At 42.1% G+C, this 27,976-nt stretch overlaps 1 protein-coding gene across 11 annotated transcripts in view; it reads left to right on the forward strand.

Moving 5' to 3' along the window:
* The window catches only part of DLGAP2 (DLG associated protein 2), a 1,068,027-nt gene that overhangs the window by 887,683 nt on the left and 152,368 nt on the right, over nucleotides 1-27,976 (forward strand). For all 11 annotated transcript variants that reach the window (XM_056565689.1, XM_056565688.1, XM_056565692.1 and 8 more), the window contains one exon: nucleotides 8,629-8,845. In XM_056565689.1, the coding sequence (XP_056421664.1) occupies nucleotides 8,629-8,845 (217 nt within the window). The remainder of the gene's footprint in view (nucleotides 1-8,628; nucleotides 8,846-27,976) is intronic.

The raw sequence follows: 27,976 nt of genomic DNA on the forward strand, positions 1-27,976 counted from the left end.
ACACCAGTGTGAATAGAATGCAAATGTTCTTTAACACGTACTTGCAGCTTCCTTATCGTTTTGCCAATGTAATAATGCCCACACGGGCAAATTTAACAGTTAACCACAAAACTAGTTTGGCAAGTTATTAATTGTTTAACCATAATCTGGGTATTTCCTAGCCGATAATTGGGTTTGGCCAGATTATGTCGGCAAACGCTACAATGATGACGTTTGAAATTACCTATAGGACCCATACTGGTAAGCCAGTTAGTAGGTTGCTGCTTTTTTTGGACATTGGTTTTAAATGTTTTTAATAGATTTCCCAGTGTCTTATTGCGTTTGTGGGTAATGATAGGATTCTGTGTTGTTATAGACTTCAATGCTTCATCTTCCTGTAAAATATACCAATTTTTTCTTATGCTGCTGAGTGTCATTCATGGGGGAATTTTTAAAGGCAAAGGTGAACCTGTCATGTGTGTCTGTTTCTGTTGTAGGTTGTAATTTGTTTTCATACAGTAGTTCCTCCCTAGTTTTAAGTTGGACTTTATCAAAAGCTTTTTGGACTAATCTGTCAGGGTAGCCACGTCTGATTAGTCTTCCTGATAGTGCTTGGGCCTCTCTCAAAAATAAATCAGGTTTGTTGTTTATTCACTTCAAACGAACAAACTGACTATAGGGGATGCTCTGTTTTACATGCAAAGGGTGAGATTTGTTAAAATGTAGCAATGCATTACGAGAAGTGGTCTTTCGAAATGAGCCCTCCATCAGCTCCTAAATTTCCTTATTGGTATATCCTGCCAAAGATTCATAAGTCACTGAGCCAGCCCCCTGGTCGCCCTATTGTGGCTGAGGTTGGTTCAGTGACTGAATCTTTGTCAGGATATTTAGACTGGCTCATGTCCCCCATCCTAAAAGAACTCCTGACTTTTCTCAGGGACACAGGTGACTTGATCACCCAGTTAGAAAACTTTGAATGGAGAGAAGGGCTGTCCTTAGCGTCAATAGATGTTGAAAGCCTGTATACCCGCATTCCCCATGATGTGGGTATACAGGCTATGGAAGAATGCCTCCAATGCACTAACAAATCGGCTGATTTTGTTGCGTTTATCAGTGAAGCTTTGAGGTTTGTACTAACTAATAATGCATTTATGTACAAAAATGAATGGTATATTCAGAAACAAGGGACTGTGATGGGGACCCCGGTCTCATGCGTTTACGCTAATGTGTTCCTAACAATGTTTGAAAGAGAATTCATCTTCATCTCCAAAAATCCCTTTATTCGTCATACAAAGCTTTTTTTAAGATTTGTAGACAATATTTTCGTCATTTGGGATGGAGGTGAAGATGAATTATCTTCTTTTGTCCATTATTTGAATACCACAAATGAAAGGAATATGATCTTTACTTACCAGTTTGGTGGACAACAGCTGGAGTTCCTTGATGTCCAGGTTCTAATAGTGGATAATACCGTTGTCACTACCTCATTTCGAAAGACCACTTCTCGTAATGCATTGCTACATTTTAACAGTTCTCACCCTTTGCATGTAAAACAGAGCATCCCCTATAGTCAGAGGCCCAAGCACTATCAAGAAGATTTATCAGACAGATTAGTCCAAAAAGCTTTTGATAAAGTCCAACTTAAAACTTGGGAGGAACTACTGTACAAAAACAAATTACAACCTACAACAGAAACAGACACACATGACAGGTTCACCTTTGCCTTTAAAAATTCCCCCATGAATGAAATCATCATAAGAAAAAATTGGTATATTTTACAGGAAGCTGAAGCATTGAAGTCTATAACAACACAGAGTCCTATCATTACCCACAAACGCAATAAGACACTGGGGAATCTATTAAAAACATTTAAAACCAATGTCCAAAAAAAGTAGCAACCTACTAAATGGCTTACCAGTATGGCACCTATAGGTAATTTCAAACATCATCATTGTAGCGTTTGCCGACATAATCTGGCCAAACCCAATTATCGGCTAGGAGATACCCAGATTATGGTTAAACAATTAATAACTTGCTAAACTAGTTTTGTGGTTTACTGTTTAATTTGCCCGTGTGGGCATTATTACATTGGCAAAACAATAAGGAAGATGCAAGTACGTATTAAAGAACATTTGCGTTCTATTCACACTGGTGTGGGAGCCACGCGTTTCATTACTCATATTCGAGATGTTCACAACGCAGACCCCGCCAGTGTCATGTTTGCTGGAATAGAAGGAGTAGAAGTCTCGGCTAATGGAGGAGACAGGCACAAAATACTTTTGAAAAAAGAAGCCCGGTGGATTATCCGCCTTAATGCTGTAGGGCCACTCGGATTCAATGAAAAGAATGAAATGGGTGCCTTTCTCCTCCAATATCCTCAATACAGGTTGTTATATAGAGGTTACGATTTTATGGAATTGTTTTTAAACATTTTTTTGTGTTGTTTAACTTACCTGTTATTGTTGTCATGGCAACAGTAGTTTTCCAATCCATAAGAAGCCTCTCCAGATGCCTGAGCGTCAATGCGAGCCAGAGGAAGCACCTACGTGCGCGAAACTAGTTGCCGCCCCCCTGCACGCCCCCTGCCTGTTACCATCTCCAAGCTCCCTGTGCACTTGTCTTACCTGTACAGAACGCTGTGAATAAAGGAATTGTTCGTCTCAGCAACTTGCCCGGTGAGTGCGTTTTCCATTCCGTCTTCTTCCAGTATATGCTTTTGTTGCTTTTGTCTAAGGATTACTGCCCCACCTTATGAGGAACATCACTACGCCTTTACAGGTGCACACAGTATTTGCCAATATCCTACTCACCGTCTTTCACCTTCAAGACTAGCGGTGCCGGACATACCCTTTCCTTTCCCTATTGTGATTCAGTGTGAGGTTTGGTATACTTGACAGAACACTAAGCATTTAAAGGGGTACTCTGCCCCAGACATCTTATCCCCTATCCAAAGGATAGGAGATAAGATGTCTGATCGCAGGGGTCCCTCCACTGGGGACCCCTGCAATCTCTGCAGCGGCACCCCACCGTCATCACTACAGAGCAAACTGTCTCTGTGCGTGACGACAGGTTGATGCAGGGGACCGAGCATCATTACGTCATGGCTAAGCCCCTGTGACATCACGCCCCGCCCCCTTCATACACGTCTATGGGACGGGATGTGATGATCGTCATGCCCCCTCCCATAGACTTATATTGAGTGGGCAGGGCATGACATCATGGGGGCGGAGTCAATGACATCACGATGCTCCATCCCCTGCATCGCCCTGTCATCACGCACAAAGCCAGTTTGCTCTGTAGTGATGACGGCGGGGTGTCGCTGCGGAGATTGCGGGGGTCCCCAGTGGCGGGACCCCCACGATCAGACATCTTATCTCCTATCCTTTGGATAGGAGATAAGATGTCTGGGGCAGAGTACCCCTTTAAATGCTTAGTGTTCTGTCAAGTATACCAAACCTCACACTGATATACAACTTTCAATAATCTTAAGGGGCGTCTGAATTATTTAAAGCTTCTTTCTGTGCTTTTGGAAGATATTCTATATCAGCAATGCTAAACAATTCTGCCCATGTTTTTCCTTACTTGATATATTTCCATTAGATAGAGATGTTTGTGGGCACACCAGTCCAGATACATAACCCTTTCCATTTTTTCTGTATGCTATGAGCACCAAATTCTCTCTCATATTGTTAAAGGAAATCTCTTGGACCACCATTGTTGGTTGCCATACCCGCAGTGGATTTGGCGACTTCCCAGTGGGAACACGTCATTGGAGGAGTACAGTTTTAGCATGCAAGCCTCTATGGTGGTGAATATCACTTCTCTCTTCACTCAAAGCTATAATAAATCTCAAGTAGTGTAAAGTGCATAGTAAAGACCCATGCTGCAATAAACAGTCAGATATTTGCAATGACAGAATTCTGTGTATGAAGTATGCATCACAGCCAAGTTTCCATCACATTCTACATTTATAGTCAATTTCTTGTCATTTACATTCATTGTATTGTATGGACTCTTTACACTTGATCCATGTTTCCATTATATGCAGTTTTTAGTAGTTGAAAATATATTTTTGGATTTATTTTACAGTTGCTACAGTTTTGAATGCTACTAACATTTGATACATTTTAATATGTGGTGAGGATGGCTATAACACATCTAAATAATACTGGTATGAAAACAAAACATTTACTATATGAGATAAAACCACAAACCAAACAATCAGAAAGCAGCCATCATAACATCTAAAAGAGATATGATTAATATATCTGTTAACTCTTTCTGAATTGTTGTGAGTTGACATAAGACTTCTTCTTCTCTGGGAGTAATATGCCATAACAACTGCCATCTTGGTTACTCTAAAGATATGAAAAAGTGAATAGCCTTACAGTGTAATGATATATATCTTCAGTAGGTCTGAATATCTTATAATCCATAATAATTGTCACCTGACAGCTGTAAGGAAAACCTAGGCAAGTTGCCACTGTGCATTTTTCTAATTTAGATCAGTTTATCTGTTATCTGATCAGTTTTCTCTATTCACTTCTTTTTTCGTAGACCATGAAGTAATTTGAATATGTTTTATTATTCTCTTTTCAGTACAGGGCCAAATAATGTGTTCTCTAGTTTCTCACTTGGAAGGTCATTGCATAAACTATATAGGAATACTGAATTTGCTGATTTTTCAGTATTTAGTACAACCAGCTGTATTTATATTGTATTATCCGTCCTTATATACGATGTCTCCATGGTAGAGGGAGGGAGTGGGAAGGGGTATAAAGGGTGCCTTTGCATCTCTTATTCTAAACCCCCTCCTTGCTCACTTCTAAATCTAAATTCACAGTTCTAATGTGCATTTACCTAAATATTTCTCATGCACAATTAGTGGCTGACTAAATACTTTTTCCCCACTGTATGTAAGTTCTCCTGTAATTTCCATCATAGGTACACTTAAACTATGAGAGAAAGAATGGGGGGAAAGAATACAGAATCACATTGTGGGATTTCTAATGAATAAATTGGTACATTCCTCGGTAAAATAAATATTTGGTCACCTACAAACAAGCATGATTTCTGGCTCTCACAGACCTGTAACTTTAAGAATCTCCTCTGTCATCCACTCTTTTCCTGTATTAATGGAACCGGTTTGTACTTGTTATCAGTATAAAAGACATCTGTCCACAACCTCAAACAGTCACACTCCAAACTCCACTATGGCTAAGACCAAAGAGCTGTCGAAGGACACCAGAAACTAAATTGTAGACCTGGGAAGACTGAATCTGCAATAGGCAAGCAGCTTGCTGTGAAGAAATCAACTGTGGGAGCAATTATTAGAAAATTGAAGACATGCAAGACCACTGATAATCTCCCTCGATCTGGGGCTCCACGCAAGATCTCACCCCGTGGTGTCAAAATGATCACAAGAACGGTGAGCAAAAATCCCAGAACCACATGGGGGGACCTAGTGAATGACCTGCAGAGAGCTAGGACCAAAGTAAAAAAGGCTACCATCAGTAATACACTACACCGCCATGGACTCAAATCATGCAGTGCCAGACGTGTCCCCTTGCATAAGCCAGTACATATCTTTACCTGTCTGAAGTTTGCTAGAGAGCATTTGGATGATCCAGAAGAGGATTGGGAGAATGTCATATGGTCAGATGAAACCAAAAGTAGAGCTTTTTGGTAAAAACTCATCATGTTTGGAGGAGAAGGGATGCTGAGTTTCATTCAAAGAACACCATACCTATTGTGAAGCATGGGGGTGGAAACACCATGCTTTGGGGCTGTTTTTCAGCAAAGCAACCAGGATGACTGATCCGTGTAAAGGAAAGAGAGAGATTTTGAATGAAAACCTCCTTCCATCAGCAGGGACATTGAAAATGAAATGTGGCTGGGTCTGTCAGTATGACAATGATCCCAAACACTTCGCAGCAACAAAGGAGTGGCTTCGTAAGAAGCATTTCAAGGTCCTGGAGTGGCCTAGCCAGTCTCCAGATCTTAACCCCATAGAAAACCTTTGGAGGGAGTTGAAAGTCCATGTTACCCAGGGACAGCCCCAAAACATCACTGCTCTAGAGGAGATCTGCATGGAGGAATGGGCCAAAATACCAGCAACAGTGTGTGAAGACTTACAGAAAATGTTTGACCTCTGTCATTGCCAACAAAGGGTATACAACAAAGTACTGAGATGAACTTTTGTTATTGACCAAATACTTATTTTCTGCAATAATTTGCAAATAAATTCTTTAAAAATCAGACAATGTGATTTTATGGATTTTTTTTCTCATTATGTCTCTCATAGTTGAGGTATACCTATGATGAAAATTACAGGCCTCTCTCATCTTTTTAAGTTGGAAAACTTGCACAATTGGTGGCTGACTAATTACTTTTTTGCCCCACTGTACATGCACTTTTCTTTGATCCATTTAAGCGACTTTACTGTTACTAAAGAGAAGAGTTCCAAGTTTTCATCAAGTGCTTTGCCTTTCTAACTATCTGCCCTTCCCTTCAGTAAGAAAATGCAGATTAAAGTAATAAATATTTAACATAGAAGTTGCATCTCACTCTTACCCTGTTACCATTGTACCCTGCTCACCATCAGAACCAATCAATGAGACAACTGATTTTTATTGCATTATAATAACAATGAGGGACAGATGTTAGGCTTTGTTCAAGTCTTGAGATTTTCATAAGTTCAAAGTACATATGTTGGGACTTCCTATTCCAAATCTAATAAGTCTTTTAATGCACAAACACCTGTGCTTCAGTCCCCCTGATCGCAGTAGAATCCAGTAGGTCAGGATGAGGTGCTTTGGACTTTGACCTACAGGACATAGACATTTAGCATATGCCACTGTAGAGCCATACAGAGACATAAATCAGTCATTGACCAATTTGGCACTATGTTAAAAAAAAAATTTTTTACCACATACATAAACACACTTTTTTTTTTTAATATAAAACATATACTGGACGGACACAGGCAAACAAGGTCATTCTTGTAGCCTCCTCTTAAAGGGGTACTCCGGTGAAAACCTTTTTTCTTTTAAATCAACTGGTGGCAGAAAGTTAAACATATTTGTAAATTACTTCTATTAAAAAATCTTAATCATTCCTGTACTTATTAGCTGCTGAATACTACAGAGCAAATTATTTTCTTTTTTGAATGCTCTCTGATGACATTACGAGCACTGTTCTCTCTGCTGACGTTATTATAATAATAATAATGCTTTATTTATTGTTGTCCTTAGTGGGATTTGAACCCAAGTCCCCAGCACTGCAAGGCAGCAGTACTAACCACTGAGCCACCATGCTGCCCTTAGCATACATCTGCTATGCATGGTTGCTAAAATGGATGTCAGCAGAGAGCACTGTGCTCGTGATGTCATCAGTGTTTCAAAAAGAAAGGAATTTCCTCTGTAGCATTCAGCAGCCAGTAAGTTCTGGAAGGATTAAGATTTTTTAATAGAAGTAATTTACAAATATGTTTAACTTTCTGCCACCAGTTGATTTAAAAGAAAAAAGGTTTTCACCGGAGTACCCCTTTAATTGTGGGCCTATGGCAGCATTTGGCATATGCAATGGGAGCTTTCTCAGCAATACACTAAACGTATTTACATAGCATGATGTGAACAGAGCCTCAAATGTTGGACTATCTTTTTGCTTAATATTGCACTTTTTTGTATCTTAGAAACACTCAGGATCAGGTTATAAAATCAGTCTAAGTACAGTCTACAGTTTGCTTCCAGTTTTGGTGCTAACTCCTCAGGCGTAATTCATATAATCTAATTCTGCCCATTGCTCATGACATAGCTGTGCATTAATAATCTTTTTTTCTTTGGATTGCTTTCATGGACTTTTCTTTCACAGTGATAATACATAACTTTGCAGTGCTTCTCACTTTTGCGGTTTATGCATAGTTATTATTGGGAACATTATTGTACTGTTGTTTGGCTACTACATAAATCTAGCACATCATTGCCATAGCTACAGTAATAATGCTGGTTTCATTGAGTACAGAAACAAAAAAATGTGTCCATATTACACTCATCTGAAACTGACCTAATATTATTGGAGGTCTCCCTGACCCCGCATGAGTCTGGACACTAAAGAGTGATGAAGCCCTGAGCTCATTGACCTGCCAATGGATGGGGTCTTCTGATATGTTTGAGACATGTCATAACATTCTGCAATGTTGGGTTCACCTTTTAAATTGGTATAATTACATGTATTAATCTGAAAGCACGCCAAACAGCACACCACAAGACTTTTCTTTCTGTCAGGTTTCTGATAAAGTATTACAATCAATGCAATGACAAAATAGTCCATTTGTCAATTGGTTATACCATATCATAACCAGACAAAGGGAAAATGCAATAGTTTCTTAATTATTCTTTTAAATAATATAATGTATCTACAAACAAATAACAATAGTATTGTTATCAGCACTGACAGTATGGAGAAACCTGACACTATAGCAAAGTCTACTGTTCCCACAGTGATAACACTTCCACACTTCTTCCATTCTCCTGTACTTAGAGCACATTGTATCACCTTGGTTTGATAACTCAGTATTTCTGCTGTAAGTGGACAGGCCATTCTGCTCAATGATTTGCCGCACCAACTCCATGTATTCTCTTCTTTCAGATGAGCGAAACAGATATAAATGGGCAATATGAATCAGTATGCGAGTCGGTGTTCAGTGAAGTAGACACTCATGCAATGGATGCTTTAGACCTCCCGGGATGCTTCCGAACTAGAAGTCACAGCTACTTGAGGGCCATTCAGGCTGGATATTCCCAGGATGATGATTGTGTCCCTGTAATAACTTCCAATGTCACTTCCACAACCAGGTCAACAACAGGTAAAGAGTGGTGTGTCCTACAGAGGCAATAAATAAATAATAATATATATAAATATATAAAAAAAATAAAGGCCAAAAAAAATAAAAGGTTTTGGGGGAAAATTATTGCAGAATTTTTTTTTTTTATATAACAACAGTTTTAATTTGCAATAAAACACAAGGGTGGTACGGAAACGTGCATATCGTACAAAAAAAGGACATAATAGGCATTTGCATTACACAAGTTAGATGCTCGTTTACAGTGCAATCAGTCAGTGGAAGGCAATTGTGAAAATCCCCCCTTGCAGGACACTGGAGCGGGTAACAGAACCCCAAGAACAATAGGAACAACCCCCCCCCCCCCTAAACAAAAACTCGGTGCTCAGCAAAAAGGTAGGTAGCACATTCAATCCCTATCCAGTACGAAAACCGCATAAGACAAGGTAAAAAGCAGACAAACAAAGGAGAATATAGACAAAGACAAAGGAGAATATAGCAAAGGAGAATATAGACAAAGACAAACGGTCATCAGATGCTCACAAAAATAAAAGAAAGAGAGAACTAATAGAGACTAATCAAAAAGAGGGGAAAAAATAAAATAAAACAAACATGTAGGGAAGACAGAGAGGTGCAGCTCTCCAGCAGGCATTAATGAGCGTGGGAAGGTTCATGACCCTCAAGTGCTCCCACAGTCTTTCAAAGACTCCAGCGCATAAAATCCAGTCTGCTTGTATTTACGCATCAGGTACTGTCTGTCCTCCTCCGATAATACCTGAACAATAAAGAGATGCCATTTAGAGAAGAAGGATTTGGCAAGTTTGTCAGGGTCCTTAAGGGTCTCCATCGAATCAAAGTGCATCAATTTGTGTAAAGTAGCAGTCACCTCCGACAAGATCGGTACTGTGTCCAAAAGCCAATGGTGCAATAAACATTTTCTCTCCCACAAGAAGTGACAAATGGATACCCTTAGAAGGGACAGTGCCCTTTTCTGATACAGAGGAGTCAGCTGGTATGTAGTGAAATATAAAGGCCCAGATTTATCAAAGAATGTCTACGGTAGAGCTATTTTCCCACGTTTATTTGGGTAGTGGGTTTGACAAGATATTGGTCTGTAAGAAGAGGCCAAATCTCAGGTTTGCTAGGTTTTGGTATTACTTTTATGTAAGCCATGTTATCTGAGGCAAGCATTGCCTCATCCGTCTACAAGGAATTGAACACCTTTGTCAAAGTGAGGGTCATCTCCTCTCTAAGCATCTTGTGGAAATCTGTGCCAAAGCCATCAGGTCCTGGGGCTTTTCCTCACTGAAGTCCCTTTACAGCTTCCCCAACTTCCTCAACTGTGACTGGTGCATTCAGTGAGTTCAGGTCATCCTTCAAAAATTGGGGAAGACTCAGAGTCCTCAGGAAGGCAAATCCCCTCTCCCTGTCCAAAGTATCCTCCGAATACAGATGTCGGGAGAAGTCTCCCAAGATATCATTGATACACTTGGGATGTGTCTGCTTTACACCGTAACAGGTCTCCATACCCTGGTCAGATTTGCCATCATTTTGCATGCCTTATTGCCAAACCTAAAATAAGTGGCTGCCCTCTGGTTCCTAAATAGTAAATCCATGTGTTCCTGTTCCACCGGTTCGGGCCCTCTCCCACACAGTTTTGTTATCAGTAGTCAGAGAATTAAGAAAGTCAGTATAAGCAGCCCTAAGTAGCTGCATAGCAGCAATAAAGGAAGATTTTGCAGATTTCTTTTTATTTGTAACATAGGCCATAATGTGTCCCCTCAGTACTGCCTTGGCCACCTCCCAGAACAAACGCGGGTTGTACACATGCTCAGCATTAGAGGCACAAAATGACATCCACCAGTTATTTAATTGAGCTTGGAAAGTAGTGTCCGCGGTCAGTACTGAGGAGAAACGCCACAATATGTCAGAACCTTTCGTAGTAACTGGGGTCAAGGTAAGTATCAGTGGAGCATGATCTGAGATCACAATGTCCGCAATGTCAACCTCCGTCACTCTATGGAGCACGGAAGGAGAGGCAAGGTAATAATCAATTCTCAACCATGGGTCCCATGCAGGAGAAAAGAATGTGAATTCCCTCCCATCAGGATGTAAGTGTATTCAGGTGTCCGACAGGGCAGTGTTCTGTAAAAGGTCAGATAAGACAGTCTCTGACCCTCTACGGGTAACAGTCACCCCAGGCAAACGTCGTCTGTCCTCCCACCAGAATATCGATACTCTCTCTAACAATCATCACCTCACTCAATAGGTTGGCTGCCCACCCCGCTTAGCAAAAGAAAAACCAGAACAGATAGAAAAACAGAAAAATAGTTTTTGTGAGAATTTTGAACCACCCACTGCGCTTTTGTGGGGGTCCTATGAGTTTAGATGGTGTCCGGAGGTCAGCTCACCTGCTCCAAAGCCACTTTAGGGACCTTCTTGTATGGTCTGCCACCGCTTAGATAACCGATTGTACTGATCAATGATATGCCAATGCTTAACACTGAACAGTAATAGCAATCAAAAGATTACTTTAACTAGTCCCCTATAGGGACTTAAACAAAAGTAATGAAACTTAAAAAAATAAAATAATAATAATTAGCTGCTCCCCCAATAAAAATGTAATTACCTCCTTTTCTCAATTTACAAATGAAAAAATGTAAAACTAAATAAATAAATATAGAAACACATTTGATATTGCCACATGCGGAAATGTCCTAACTATTGAAATATATTGTTAATGATTCTGTATGGTAAATGCTGTAAAAAATGAGGGCTAATTTTTTGCGCTGTTATTTGTAATTTTCATCATCAATTATGTTTTGATGGAACTTTTTGATCGTATTATATAAATTTTTGTCTTACATATTATGTGACCAAAAATCTTCAATTCTTTATTTTTTTTTTTAACATTGAAGGCATTCATAAACATAATATTTTAGTAGTTTGAACATTTCTGTAGCACTGATACCAAAGTGATTTATATTTTTATTGTGGGGTGTTAAAATTTTTATAAAATGTTTAAATATTTATTTTACACTTTTTAAGTTCCCATAGGGGACTATTAGAAGTATTCATTAGATTGTTATTTACTTTTTAGTACTATGTTATAACATAGTAATAATAAGTACTATCAGCAATCTTCTTGTACAGCCTGGCTCAACAGGCTGCTCAAGAGGATCGGCCATCCGGCACGCTGAAGGCTGATAAGAGTCATTTGCACTCATTTGACCACCGTAATTGCACTGTGGGGGTCCATTGAGCCTACTCAAACCCACTGCTACCCTCATTTTCACTATAGATGTCATCAGCAATGATCATGGCAACTATAGGGTTAATGGTGGACATCAACATAATCACTGATGCCTGCCCTTATCTGTGAGTCCCCTGGTGATGATAGCAGCCGGAACTCATCCGCTGTAAATGTATGGTGTTGTGCGCAATGTTATTTGCTGCAGTGCCGTACAACAAAAATAGCCACTATGCATCATGTATGGTGAATTGAAAATCTGTTATCGGAAATCTGGTCTGGATAAGTGTGTGGTCTTCTTAAAGAAGTAGTCTTCTGGAGAGGTTTTAGTGTATAGGTGTACTGAGGTACAAAGATGGACTTACTTTATATTTAAAGCAATTAATATTGGCAGAACCAGTGTGCCACAATTTTCAAATAATGCTGGGGCTGGGTGACCTGTGGTGGTTTATGCACTTCTAAAAAGATTCTGAAAAGGTATAGCTTTTGGTTAATATTTGGTTAGTAGATGTACTATTGCCAGAATTTTGGCACAATTTGTAGCAAAACACTGACTTAGGGTCTGCTCGTACGTTCAGTATCTTGTGCATATTTGGTGCACAGGCTTTAAGGCTGTGTTCAGTCATTAAGTATACAATAAAATCTGAAGCATAAAATTGGCAGCTTCAAATTCTGCACATCAAATATGCACAGGATACTGTACACGTGAATAGACCCTTAGGGTACGTTCACACGTACAGTATTCTGCACAGCTTCTAATCTGCAGTTACAAATCCTGCGCATCAAATCTGCCCAGGATCCTGTACATGTTGAAATATATTTTATCAGATGACCTAGTAAATATCTTACTAATGTCCAAATGCGTTATATTCTTTAATCAGATCAAGAGTGCATGCACCATAGTAAATCACACACACACACACACACACACATGGTTAGTGATAAAATACTTCTAGCTTTATTAGGTGGTCCACTGGGTTATATAAACTTTGTAATTAGCATAATTTCCCACCCTCACTAGGGAGGTAAGTATAGCTGTGGCATACCATATAAGGTAGGCTTTTCCTGAGGATGTTGACGGGCTCCAAAAGCCTTTGTCCAGGACTGGGAATCTTCTTACACGATGGAGGGGGTGAGGAAGGAGAAGAGTAGTATGAGGGGGATGGTGCTTTGTGAAATGGCCATTTTATGCTGCATATATATATATATATATATATATATATATATATATTTTTATAAATATATATATATATATACACACACACACAATAAAGGTAGAAGCGGCACTCCAATGGTGATAAATAAATTGTAGTTTTATTTACACATCTGTGCAGAAAAGCGGCATTTTGGCTTAACAATAAAGCCTTTCTCAAGCTTGAGAAAGTCTTTATTGTTAAGCCGAAACATCACTTTTCTGCACAGATGTGTGAATAAGACTACAATTTATCACCATTAGAGTGCCGCTTCTACCTTTATTGGATATTGTTTGGGAATCAGTCTGTTCCTGAAGCTTAGCACCCAGATGGATCAGAAATCCTTACCATGGTGCTCCTCTTCACCTACATTGGTATATATATATATATATATATATATATAAAAATATATATATATATATATATATATATATATATATACACACACACACACAAATATATAAATCCATTACAATCCCCCCTTAAAATTACCATTTTACCTTTCCCTAATTTCATTAATCCTAACTCATCTGCCCCAATGTGTTTTCTCAAACGCTTCACTGTACTTTAGATGACCCATGGCTTGTCTATGGACCTCCTTAGCCTCAGACTTTACACATATTGAGTCAGATGCTGCCCCTAAGGTTTACTGGTTTTATAGATGGCATTGAAGCTCCGTAATGAAGTTTAGGCCTAATTTGTAGTCTCGTAGCCCAAATTCGTCATCACTAGTGTTGCATTTTTGACAGCCTTCACACACATCTTCTTTAGGCAAGGCAGAACACAACACACAAGAAAAGCAAGGATTATCAGGATTATAAGTATGGTTATTCCTATTTTGGACAAAGTCTTTTTCCACCCTCCCATCCAATCAAAGTACTGATCCCAGGGGTCTGAGATTCCAGAATTCTTTTTAAATTTTACCGATAGGTCTTCTAGTTTCTTTATGGCTATGGTTACTTTACCATTGGGTCCTGTATTTGCTGGGATACATGACATTCCAAAATCCATACGGTTTTGGAATGTCATAGTGGATGTGGCACTTAGTTGTTCGGCCTGACCTTTAAGAGCATCCACTGAGAAATTTATGAATCTCTGCTGATTATAATACATATAATTAATCCAGTCTACATAATTGTTTATGGAAATCTGGGGTATTATAGACTCAAATCCAGCTTTTACTTGATCTCTAGCTTTTAATTCATCTGGGACCCCCCTTGGGACTCCTATAGCATCAATATAGACATGGGGGGGGGGGTCAAGGCTCCCAGCAGGGGCTGCACGTTTACTTCTAGAGTGTGGTTTGGGTTCCTCTGTAGGTTCGGTAGTGAAAATGTGTATGGGCATAAGAGCCTTGGCTAATGTGCATTCTCCAGTCCAGTTCCCTTCTAATCGGGTTCTGAGTTTCATATCCCCACAAAGCCAATATATGTCCCCTAATGATCGGACCTGGTTCTGTAATTTTCTTTGTCTATTTCTCTGTACGAGGAGCAATAACCTTTACTAAAGTTTCCCATGAATCCACCCTGGTTTCCTGGGATAGAATAACACGTGTAGTTCCAAGGGTAGATAATTATACTCTCTATGTGGTTAGGTCACCTTTTTGAGTAATGGCCACTTCTTGGCCTAGTGTCACAGATACTAAAAAAAAAAGGGATATGTATAATCGTCATGGTCTGGACAGCGTAGCTTCTTCGTCTTCTGGTGCTGATGCCTTCTTACAGTGGGAGGCGTGGATCCAAGTGTTCTTCCCTCCCACTTTAACTGAAGTGGCTGTGGTCAGCAAGCCTTGGAATGGACAATCAATTCTGGGCTCGAGAGGGTTCTTTCTCGCAAATTTCTTTATTAGTACCCAATCACCAGGCAGTAGCTTGTGAGTTCCAGTATCTGCTTCAGTATCTGGAATAGAAGAAAACACTTGGGAATGTATCTTAGTCAACTCTCTTGACAATGCTGTCACATAATTAGTTAGGGTATCAGATTGCATTTGTAACTGCTGAGGAAAGAAACACCCTAATCTAGGGTAAGTTCTGAACAAGATCTTATAGGGGGATAGGAAATGTTTTTCTCTAGGAGTGTGTCTGACACTATAGAGGGCAATGGGTAAACTATCAGGCCAAGGCAAACCAGTTTCTTGGGACATTTTCAACATTCGAGTTTTAAGAGTACTATTCATCTTTTCAACCTTCCGGTGCGGTGTGGAAAGATAAAGTAACTCCCAGTGCAGACCAGATTTCTTTAGTCAATGTGGCTGTGAATGCAGGTCCTTGGTCACTTTCTATCACTTCTGGTACTCCATACTGACACTATTTCATTGAGGAGTCTTTTGGCCATGGTTTTGGCTGTCATATTGACTACCGCGTAGGCCTTCGTCCATCGGGAGAACATATCCACCACCACCACCAAGGGTGTATTCAAATCTTCCTCTCTATGGCATCTGGATGTGGTCGATCTGCATCCTCTGGAATGGATATAGTGGTTTTGCCAGGTGTTTCTGGAGTGACTTCTGCACGGCCTGGATTACATTTCTCACAAATAGCACAGGACTTGCAGTTGTCTGTTAATGGCGTGATCCCTGGTGCTGTATAATATTTCTGGATAAGGGCGTTCATTAGCGTTTTTGAGAGATGAACGGCACCATGTGCCCACTGCACCACTGCTGGATACATACTTCTTGGTAGTCTTGACAGGACGTCTGCACCCAGCAGGTTGAGTGGGCAGTTGGAGGAAACAACAAATCTAGCCAGCAAGTGAGGAAAGTTAGCAATCTGCAGAGGCTTTGTGAGTGGGCTGCTCCTGGGGACACCATCAGCACCCACACAGGAGACGTCAATGGTGGACAGGAAAGAGGGATCCGGTAGATCTTGGGTCCTAATAACGCTTCTGGCTGCACCTGTGTCTATCAGGAAAGTGGTGGGGTGTCCCTTAATGAGTAGAGTAATTCTAGCCATAGGGCCATCTTTGTTGTTTGCAGATACTGCCATAGCTGGTGAGTGAGACACAGGCTTGCCAGTACCTGGGGTCTGGAGCACCAGGGAGTCCATTACGTTGCTGGTGTTGGTAATTGTCTGAGTACTGGCCCTGAGGGGGTCCTGATCTTCTTGGGCAGTCACGTCGAAAATGCCCAGGGTTGTGGCAATTGAAACAAACTGGAGGTGGGCATCATCCAGGCAGTGGGTGGCCGGCAGGGAGGTCCTCAGTCATCATAAGAGGGGTTGGCTTTTTGGTGAGAGCTTGGCTGGACTCTAAACCTTTTGCCACCAGGAGTTGGGTGTCAAGTGTCAACACTCTGCATTCTGGGCGTGATAGTACTAGGCCCTTCTTTATGGGATTCTTCAGGCCATTTACAAAAGCAGAGGACAACATCTGTGAGTGTGATTTGTTGGATAAGTCAAATCCAAGGTCATGGAAGAGTATCTTGAGTCGGGCATAGAATTTTTCCACAGATTCTTTTTTGTCTTGACTAACATACTGGTCGCTTGATCTGCTAATCTGTCTTGGGCCCACTTCAGCAGGCGCTCGGAGAAGGAGGTGCCTGACTAACAGGTGGTTACCTCAGGGTAGTGACCTTTACCAAGATCTGGCGTCATAATTGGCCAGTAAGCATCCCCAGCCTTAATCTGACATAAGCTCTGTAGATGCTTGAATGAAACAGGGTAGGTTTGTTGGATTTCCCGGATACTACGGTAGAAGGGCATCGGTTGCTTCTCTGGGTCTGAGAGCTGAGCTACAAGGGTAGCTGCTTGGGATGGGTTAAAGGTAACATACATAGTAGGAGCATCATGATGGGGTGCCTTCAAAAGGGGTCTCAGACTGGCTCCTTGGGTCATAGACTGACATGCTGATGGGTTTGGGTGTAAAAGGTACGGTGGTTGGTTGTAGCCAAGTGGGTGCCAGTTGGGTCCCTCGTCCTTTGGGACGGGCTCCGGCCTCATAAGAGTCCACAGGTAAGATGGGCTCAGCAGTAGATGTGTGAGCTTGGGATTGCTGAATTGGGGCCAATTCTGTTAGATTTTTTCCCCCCGCTGGCTATATTGGATTTGGTTTTCTCGTCCTTCTTCTCTTCAATGTCTTCTGACCCATCCATAGAGAGAGTGAGAATGGGTACAGGAGGGACATAATGGGAACCATCTAAATTGAGTACGGGGTAGATAAGGACAGGCTTTCTGGGTGCAGCAAGATGGCTGCCAGGAGTGGAAGGGAATGTAGGAGCAGTGGATGTCTCAAGATGGCTGCTTATGGCAGAAGAGGATGTTGGAGCAGTGGGTGTCTCAAGATGGCTGCTTGGGGCGGAAGTGGGAATACTGGGTGATCCAAAATGGTTGCTGGGGGCGGAAGTGGGAATACTGGGTGAGCCAAAATGGCTGCTGGGGCGGAAGTGGGAGGAACTTCACTTCTGGGAGTGGTAACATTGTTGCCACTTCCCGGTACAGAAGGGGCGGAGACTGGAGTAGTTCTGAGAGCAGCATCATGGCTGTCCCCAGAAAGAGAATGCATGGGATATATGGAGGTAGACACATCAGGGGTTGTGATTTTAGGGTGCGGTTGGTGCGCACCACAGCTATAAGAGTAAGTTCCCACACGCGGATTTACAGCGTATTTTATGCTGCAAATCCGCTGGTGAAGGCCCGCTCTATGCTGGCTTTACATGTGCCTGCTCAAGCTGGTATACTCACACATCGCGGGAGCTCTCTGCCTAGCTCAGAGCAGGGAGAGCGGCCGCGATGTTCGAGTACACCACGCACATCGCTCAGGGTGTCTGCTGGTAGCGGAGTATTGCCGCTACCAGCAGGCACATGTAAAGCCAGCATAGAGTGGGGCCTTCACCAGCGGATCTGCAGCTAAATACGCTGCGAAAATCCGCGCATGTGAACGTACCCTAACAAGTATCACTCCCTAAGGGGCACCACAATTGAAACATGACCAGTAAGGATAGGGCGGTGGCTGGTTACTCCCTCCAACACTGGATACAGACGATAGGGAAGGTATTTTATCTGTGTTTTCACATTTATGATAGACATACATAATTTGGTCCCCTTTTTCTATTTCCTGTTCTAACCATTTCTCCTTATGTACTAACTTTTCAGTGTTAAACCATGCTTCTGCAGACTTAAGTAACTTCTTATCCATTAAAACTTAAAACTTATTTCTTAGTTTTTAGTGCTGTCCTCCATGCTTCAGGCTGTAAGCTGCCCCCTACAGTGTGTGGAATGCCACAGACTTTCAACAATATATCTATTCTCTTCACGTTCCCCTCCCCCTTTCTCTCTCTCTCTCTCTGCTTTTCACCCTTTCTCTGGCTTCACGTTCTTTTGTCCCATGTTATCTCTCTCTCTCTCTCTGCTTTTACTACAGCTTGAGATCCAAATCCTTCACTCTACTCTTCTCCTCAACTTCACTGTCTCCAGCTGCCTGGCAGGGACCCCAGTCTATGGACTGTTATTGTCTACGTGTTCCACACACTATCCCCCTCAACAACACAGTGAGGTCTGTTTAAAACTGCAGCTCTGTAACCTTTGCTTCTCCCATTCTCATCTAGCCCACATCCCCCCTCCTTGTGCTCTTCAAGGTGGTACCTATTTTTAGACCTCCAGCTTCTGCATAAACTGCTCTCCTATCTGCTAATTAACTTGAAATCCCTCTCAACCCCTCCTGTACTTAGGATATATCTGTAAAACATTAGGGTTGAAGTAACAGACACATTTAAATGCAGTTCTGCCTTTTTAACTAGGTCTAGTACTAGAAAGGAGTGATTTACTCCCTCTCTCTGTCTTAACTAGCTTAACATTAATCCATGGACACATTAAGACAGGACATGACACATATACCACATACACAATCAGTTGCAATGGGACAAGTTCCCAGGAATATTGCGGAAAGTCCCGTGTAATACCTTCGGTATACACCCCTGGCCGAGACACGCAATGTCTACTAATGACAGTAAAACCGGCATCCAGCGCCACTCTGTCCTAGACATGCAATATCTACATATGACAATCTCTGTCCTAAACACGCAATATCTACTTATGACAGTCTCTGTCCTGGACACACAATATCTACTTATGACAGCCTACTTCGCAAGTCTAGTCCCCCTTTTGACCCAGTATCCTGCGTATTCACTCACTCACACTTCATACACACTTGGGTAGTACATTGTTACTTTATGACAGGCTTAGGTTAATGACACTGGGCGAAATTACCTGTCTCTAGTTGGTCACGAGCCAGTTGATTAGAGCACCAAGATAAACCAAAGGGGGAGACAGTGGTACTTTGGCTAGGTACAAGAAGGCGTCCTACCGTACTCTCAGAGTTGATCAAATTCTGTCTGCGTCCAGCCTCTTTGATCCAATCTGTCTGCTATGTATTTGTGACTAGCTCATGATTCCAAAACCCAGTGCCCCACTTAGGGCGCCAAAGCTGAAATAGATTTTATCAGATGTCCTAGAAAATATCCTACTCCCCTTCGTTATATTCTTTGATCAGATCAAGAGTGCATGCACCGTAGTAAATCACACAGACACACACATGGTCAGTGATAAAATACTTCTAGCTTTATTAAGTGGTCCACTGGGTTATATAACCTTTGTAATAAGCAGAAGTTCCCACCCTCACTAGGGAGGTTAGTATAGCTGTGGCATACCATATAAGGTATGCATTTCCTGAGGATGTTGGTGGGCTCCAAAACCCTTTGTCCAGAACTGGGAATCTTCTTACACGATGGAGGGGGTGAGGAAGGAGAAGCGTAGCATAAGGGGGATGGGGCTTTGTGAAATGGCCATTTTATGCTGCATATATATATATATATATATATATATATATATATATATATAAACATCCAGTACAATGTGAATAGACCCTTAGGGTATATTCACATGTACAGGATCTGCTCCATTTAAGTTAAGGGGTAGCAAAATCAGCTGCACAAAATATGTAGCAAAAATATGCAGCAGATCCTGTATGTGTGAACGTACCCATAAAGTGAATTTGTGATTAGAGCCAGCTACTGAGACGTTCTTTTTTTTTTTCTCTTGGGTTCTATTTTCTGTCATTTTTTAAATATTATTTTTAGTACATTATTATGGGGACAGACATCTTGCCTGGGCTGTTTTCAACAGTATTTAGTAATATATGATTTATAGCAAGTCACATGGACAAATTGGAGGGATTTATTAAAACGTTTCTAGAGGAAGAGAGGTGCAGTTGCCCATAGCAACCAATCAGATTGTGTCTGAAAAATTTAAGAAGCCATCCGGTAGGTTGCTATGGGCAACTGCACCACTCTTCCTCTACACAGATTTTGAGAAATCTCTGCACAGAAAATATGTTTATTATAAAAATGTGATTTAAACAATAGATCATTTTTGAATGACACATTCCCTTTAAATGACTTGTGCCACATTAAGACTGGTTTCCCACTACGGATTTCCGCTAAGAAATTCAGGTGCAGCAGAGTCCCATTGTTGGCAATGGGATTTATCTGCACAGTGCACACTATGGGATTTCAGCCGCAGATGTTCTGAAATTCTGCCGCCAAAAGAATGAAGTTGTTCATTCTTCAGGTGGAATTCGCAGGACAGCAATGACCACACTGGCCACACTCGAAAGCTTCGGACTGAATTTTTCCATCTGGAGCATTTTGAGTGTTAATCTAGGCTTATTATGAATTTTAGACCATTTTTACACACTTTTAATACTGAAATATAAAATGCACAACAAACATTATATGTATGTTTCTTATGATTTTCTTTATTTTATTGTGCAGTGTACTTAGCGCAGTGTTTTTTGTTTGCTTGTTTTTTCAAAATGCAGCATTTTTTTTTTTCAGGCGTTTTTCCATAGGCTTGTATTTGGGGACTTGAAAAAAGCCTTTATATGTTATACATGTGATAAAATTGTCTGCTTATTAAAATTTCAGTAAAATAAAAAGCTTGTCATATGTGCACATCCCTATGTATTGTGGCCAAAAATATTCTAAAACGAGCCTCCTTTTACTGCCCTCAGAAAATGTATGTATGGCTTAAAGGTTGGTTCACACATGCGTTCTGTGTAGTTTTTTGTTTTGTTTTTTCCACTTTTTTCAGTATTCTTTTCTTTTTAGTCAAGCCCAGAAGAGGATTTAAAAGCAATTTCAAATATGTATCCCTATCCTATGGGAAAGCCAGTGTTAGGGGCAGCGCTCCGGCCATCCATCCTGCCCGTGAGCGCTCCCCCTTCCCTGTCACTGCCCATCCCAAGACACACAGTGCCTGCACGCATGTCCCGGGCGGTGCTAGGGGCAATGCTCTGGCTGTTCTGTCCGGCCATGTGCACTCCCCATCTAGTGCCTCCGGGACTCGCTATGCGGGACGCGGCCGCCTTCGAGTCCAAAGCATCCCCTCACCTCTCTCTGCTCCCAGCTGTTCTTCTGTCCTGCTTTGCCTGTGTGCGTGTCCCCTCCTCTTAGGGTCGGCATTGCTAGATTTTAACGCCCATTACGCCCATAATTGGTTGTTCTCTGGTCGGACTCTATTTTAGTCCGGCACCTCTCTAATATGTTGCCGGATCTTTGTGCCTTTTGCCTTTGAGAAAGCGTTACGTTTTGTGTGCCATATCTGTGTTCCTTACCTCCAGCTTGTGGCCTTACCTTGCTCGTTTTTCGACTGTCTCCTGACTTAGTGCCTGTGACCTGACCTTGCTCCTTAGCCACCTACCTCCTGACCTTGTGCTTGTGACCCGACTGCGGTCCTTTGCCACCTGCCTTCTGACCTGTGCTTCGTCTTGACTACACTACCATCTGTGCCAAGTTCCATCTGGGCAACCTGTGTGGACGGATCATGCCAGGGGTAGCGACCTGGGTGTCGCCTGCCGCTGCAAGTCCATACCGCTGTGCAGCAGGCTCTGGTGAAAACCAGCTGCAGCTTAGACTCTGCTCCCTGGTACGGTTCAGTCATTGTCCACACAGTAAAGCGGATCCACTTCTCTGCTGTCACGGTAAGACCGTTACAGCCAGAGATGCATGAACACTGTATCTCCAGCTCTATCTTGCCTGTACATTTCTGTATGGTACTGTGTAGGGGCACCATGGGACTTTTGTGTTCTTGTTTATGACTTTGATATGCGGTTCCAGACAGGTGTTTGATAAGTATTTCCTGCTATTGTAATGGATGTATATTTGTGTATGTGTATGAATATATATATGCTTGTGTATGTGTACGTAAAATGTTCATTTAGGGGCCTCCATCCCCCGCATGCTATTTTGCTCCTTCCTGTCTGGCCCCCACCATCGAATAGAGGAAGTTGCTGGCCAACACCTAAGAGAATTTGAAGCCCCCTGAAGTTTAACAAAGGACAAAGCCTAAGGCCCCATCCCCCATTCTACACTCTGCTCATCCCCTTCCATCGAGTAGAGATCCTGGAAAAAAGTCTTCAGGAAAAGCATACCTTATATGGTATGCCACAGCTATACATACCCTCCTAGTGAGGGCAGTGGCGGATCCAGGGGGGGGGGCAACGGGTCAATTGCCCCCCGAGATTGTTGCCTGCCCCTCCTCCAGAACTATAGCATGGTGGAGCGGGAGCTGTCGGCTGTCCCGCTCCACCACCCCTTTCTCACACCCGTCAGCTTTCTATCACACTCTGTGGCTGCTCCATTCCTGCAGTCAGTGAGAGCCAATCACGGTAGGTCGGCGCGATGAAATCACATCATTGCGCCAGCGCCCGGAGATCACGTCCCTGCGGCTCTCACTGACTGCAGGAATGGAGCAGCCGCAGTGTGTGAGAAAGGTGACGGGCGTGAGAAAGGGGAGTGGGGGAGCAAATCATAAGTGAGAGGGGCAAATTATAAGTGAGGGGCACATGTCAGGGAGGCATTGTATGTGGGGGGCACATGACAGGACCCCCCCCCCCCCCCGTCATGTGCCCTTCATATATAATGCCCCATGTCCTGTGCCCCTCACATATAATGCCCCCCTGACATGTGCCCCTCCCATCTAATGCCCCCTGTCCTGCCCCCTCAGGGGGCATTATATGTGAGGGGCACATGTCAGAGGGGTATTATATGTGAGGGGCACAGGACATGGGGCATTATAAGTCAGGGTCACATGTCAGGGAGGCATTATATGTGAGTGGCACATGTCAGGGGGCATTATATGTGGGGGCACATGACAGGGGCCCCCCTGTCATGTGCCCATGTAATGCACATATAATGCCCCCCTGATATTTGCCGCTTACTTATAATACCCAAAGTCATGTGCCCATCACTTATAATACCCCTGTCCTGTGCCCCTCACATATTATGCCCCCCTGTCATGTGCCCCTCACATATAATTCCCCCCTGTCATGTGCCCCTCACATATAATGCCCCCGTCATGTGCCCCCACATATAATACCCCCTGACATGTGCCCCTCACATATAATGCCCCTCTCATATAATGCCCCATGTCCTGTGCCCCTCACATATAATGCCCCCCTGTCATGTGCCCCTCATATATAATACCCCATGTCCTGTGCCCCTCACATATAATGCCCCCTGTCCTGCCCCCTCAGGGGGCATTATATGTGAGGGGCACAGGACATGGGGCATTATATGTGAGGGGCAAAGGACAGGAGGCATTATAAGTCAGGGATATATGTCAGGGGGGCATTATATGTGCATTATATGGGCACATGACAGGGGGGGGCTGTCATGTGCCTCCACATATAATGCCCAATGTCCTGAGCCCCTCACATATAATGCCCCTGAGGGGGCTGGACAGGGGACATTATATGTGAGGGGAACAGGACAGGGGGCATTATTATTATTATTATGTGGGGGGAACAGGATGGGTTATAAGTATTATATGTGGGGGCACTGGATGGGGCATTATTAATATATATGAGGGGCACAGAGTGTTTTGCATTTCAGAGGGATAGGCCGGCATTTACCATTTTGGATGCAAGTGAAGTATTTTTCTGTGTAGGAGCACCAAATTTATTGAAAGATAGCAGACCATTTGATAAATTTTGTGCAAGTCACATTTTCTAGACTTTTCAGTGGCTTTGCGCCTTTTTCTCGCCTTTTCACAAAAAGACGCAGTTCATAAAACCCTTCCATATAATGTGTATTGCAAAAATCAGTGGATTGCAACTCAAGCGCAAAAAAGGCACAAATAAACCCTGCTTGCGCCTTTTTTGCACCATTTTTAGACACAAAAAACAGTCTAAAGACAATTATACATGTCGGCCATAGTGTATATTATAAGGAATTTTTGGGGTAGTATGGTTTTTATGGGCCACAATACATTACGGTATTGTATTCAGAGGGTGCATGGTAAGGTTATATTCAGAGAGCACAGTATGTGGTAGTATTATATTCGGAGGATTCAGTGTGTTGTAGTAATATATTCAGAGGTTAGGGTGTGTTGCGGTTTTATATACAGAGGGTACGGTGTGTGGTGGTTTTATATCCAGAGGCTACGGTGTGTGACAGTTTTATATACAGAGGATACAGTGTGTGGCGGTTTTCTATTCAGAGGTTTCGGTGTGTGGTGGTTTTATATTCAGAGGTTACGGTGTGTGGCGGTTTTATATACAGAGGTTATGGTGTGTGGCGGTTTTATATACAGAGGGTACGGTGTGTGGCGGTTTTATATTCAGTGGTTATGGTGTGTGGCGGTTTTATATGAAGAGGGTTTGGTGTGTGGCGGTTTTATATTCAGTGGTTATAGTGTGTGGTGGTTTTATATACAGAGGATACGGTGTGTGGCGATTTTATATTCAGCGGTTACGGTGTGGCAGTTTTATATTCAGAGGTTACGGTGTGTGGCGGTTTTATATACAGAGAGTACGGTGTGGTGGTTTTATATTCAGAGGTTATGGTCTGTGGCGGTTTTATATACAGAGGGTACGGTGTGTGACGGTTTTATATACAGAGGGTACGGTGTGTGACGGTATTATATTCAGAGGGTACAGTGTGTAGTAGTATCATATTCAGAGGGTGTGGTGTGCGCCAGTATTATATTCAAAGGATACAGTGTTTGGCAGTATTATAATGATTATTGTTTTCATATAGAGGATCAGAATCCGCTGACATAGTGAGGAACCATCAAGTTCTGCTTAGTGAACATTTAGCTCGAACAAGTCCTGGCGGTATGTACCATCTGAATTAGATAAGGAGAGACTAGAGAAGACATCACCTGTAATCACTGATATCATTGTGTATTCTCCTCACTATAGAGAAGATGTCACCTGTTGTCACTGATATCATTGTGTATTCTCCTCATTATGTCCTATCAGAGCTGAAGTCAATTGTATGTTCTGCAGTAATGATGGGTGAAACAACAACTCCCAGCATAACCTTACCACATACTGAAGGTCATACTGGGAGCTGTAGTTTTAGGGTACATTCACACGCGTGGATTTACAGCGTATTTTACGCTGCAAATCCGCTGGTGAAGGCCCGCTCTATGCTGGCTTTACATGTGCCTGCTCGTAGTGGCAATACACCGCTACCAGCAGGCACCCTGCGATGTGCGAGTCGCAGTATACTCACACATTGAGGGAGCTCTCTGCCTAGCTCAGAGCAGGGAGAGCGGCCGCGATGTGCGAGTAAACCGTGCACATCGCTGCACTGTGTCTGCTCGTAGCGGCGTATTGCCGCTAACAGCAGGCACATATTAAGCCAGCATAGAGCGGGGCCTTCACCAGCGGATCCACAGCTAAATATGCTGCGAAAATCCGCGCGTGTGAACGTACCCTTAAATGGTAAAAACTTATTTAGCACTTTCCCATTCTATGGCAATTGGTATATTTGATTATTATTATACTGGAAATAATTTTCTGCAACATGCTACAGCACGGGCATCACAACATGCTACAGAACGGGCATCCCAACATGCTACAGCACGGGCATCACAACATGCTACAGAACGGGCATCACAACATGCTAAAAAAATCAGGGCCTATATCCCTTAATGTTATGTTTTTGCAAATATTCATCCAGTTGCTGTTTAAACGTCTGTACAGACTAGTAAAACCACATCTGCAGGCAGAGGATTCCACACCCTTATTGTCCGTAGTGTAAAAAAACCTTTTTCTTTGCCCACTAAATGTGTGATCATGTGTCCTATGCATAGTCCTGTTTACATAAACATTCTATTATATTATACATAAACTGCTCAAAATGTCTATGATCTTTGTAATATTGATATATCTGTTTAAACATATCCTATCTGTCTGCAGGGATAATCTCTGTGCGGACAGCCGTCTCCTAGATGGCTAAGCATTCCGTGCGGTGTCTGCAGAAAGAATGAACGTGTTCATTCTTTCTGCGGATACAGAAAACGAAATTTCCGTGCTGGAAACATCTGGCATGGATATTCTGCCGTGAGCACAGCGCAGCAGAATCTTGTTGAATTCAACTGGACTCTGCTACAGCGGAATGCCCGTGCCGAATTCCACATTGGAAATTCTGACGTGTGAACATGGGTCTCAAACAAGGTTAGGACTGTATGATACATTTAATATTGTAAGTACCTTAAGGTAACGCCTTATTTTCTGTCCGCCAACACAAAATACTCTAATAGTGCCCCTCCCGAGACTAGACTCTGGATCCGCCCCTGAGTGAGGGTGGGAACTTATGTTAATTACAAAGGTGATATAAGGTTGAACTGTTTGAAATAAAGCTCAGAAGAGCACGCAGAACTGAAGTATTTGAAACTGACATGGCTCCGTTTGACTTACTTTGGTATACTTCGGTATAGGGAATTCTTTATACGGATTTGGCCGGGAGTAAGATAGTTACAAGGTCACTGATAAAATCCATATCACTTTAAAATTAGCTCTCCTTGACAATATTTTTGGTGAAAAATCACTACTCTTATACTTTAATATTTTGTATAATTTTTTGTTCAAATATTATAGGCAAAGTTCTAATTCTGAATACATTGAATTAGCTCTATATCTGTTATGTGAATATATAACTTGATTCCCATCTCTTCAAGAAGTACTTTAGTGATCAAATCTCAAGCACAATCAATGGCTGCCAACGGGAACTGATGGGGAAAGCTTTCTACTACTTGCTTCTCCAGTCAGCTCATTCATCCTTACAATGAGCCCTTTTCATTTTTGTGTGTTCTTTGCGAAATAGTAATTCAGTAGCTAAAATACTCATTTGGATTACATTGGAATGTTTATTAGGGTGCCCTTTTTTTAAGTGACAGATTTTGCCACAAAACCACATGTGCTGTGGATTCGCTTTAGATTTCACCTCCACTACAAATCCCACTGACCAATGTGGGTTCACCCTTAGTCTGGTGTCACACAACATTTTTGGGAATAACACTTTTTTTGTCGCCTTTTCCTTGCACATTGTATTTGTTTTTTTTTCCTGCAGAAACAAAGCTAGGTGTTAGCTAAAAGTCTTTTTCCTTTAATTTACACTTTTCCTTAGGTTATGATATTTTATTTGTGCCATGTTTCCACCCATAGATCTCCATTTTTTTCCTGATTATAATATACATGTATAAATGTGTTTTGCACTTTTTGTGGTATTTTTCACATGACAAATCATGTTAGACAGGAAATATTAAAGGGATTCTGTCACATTGAAAACACAGCCCATTCTTATAGCTATCTATCACTAAATAGGACCGCCAACATGACTACTCAGTCCAGAATGAGAAGAGCTTAGCATCAATATATTGCTAAATATCCCGGAACTTTTCCCATATCAATCTGGTTAGCTCATCCTGCTCT

This window comes from Hyla sarda, chromosome 3, assembly GCF_029499605.1.
Source record: "Hyla sarda isolate aHylSar1 chromosome 3, aHylSar1.hap1, whole genome shotgun sequence".
In the NCBI taxonomy this organism is placed as follows: Eukaryota; Metazoa; Chordata; class Amphibia; order Anura; family Hylidae; genus Hyla; species Hyla sarda.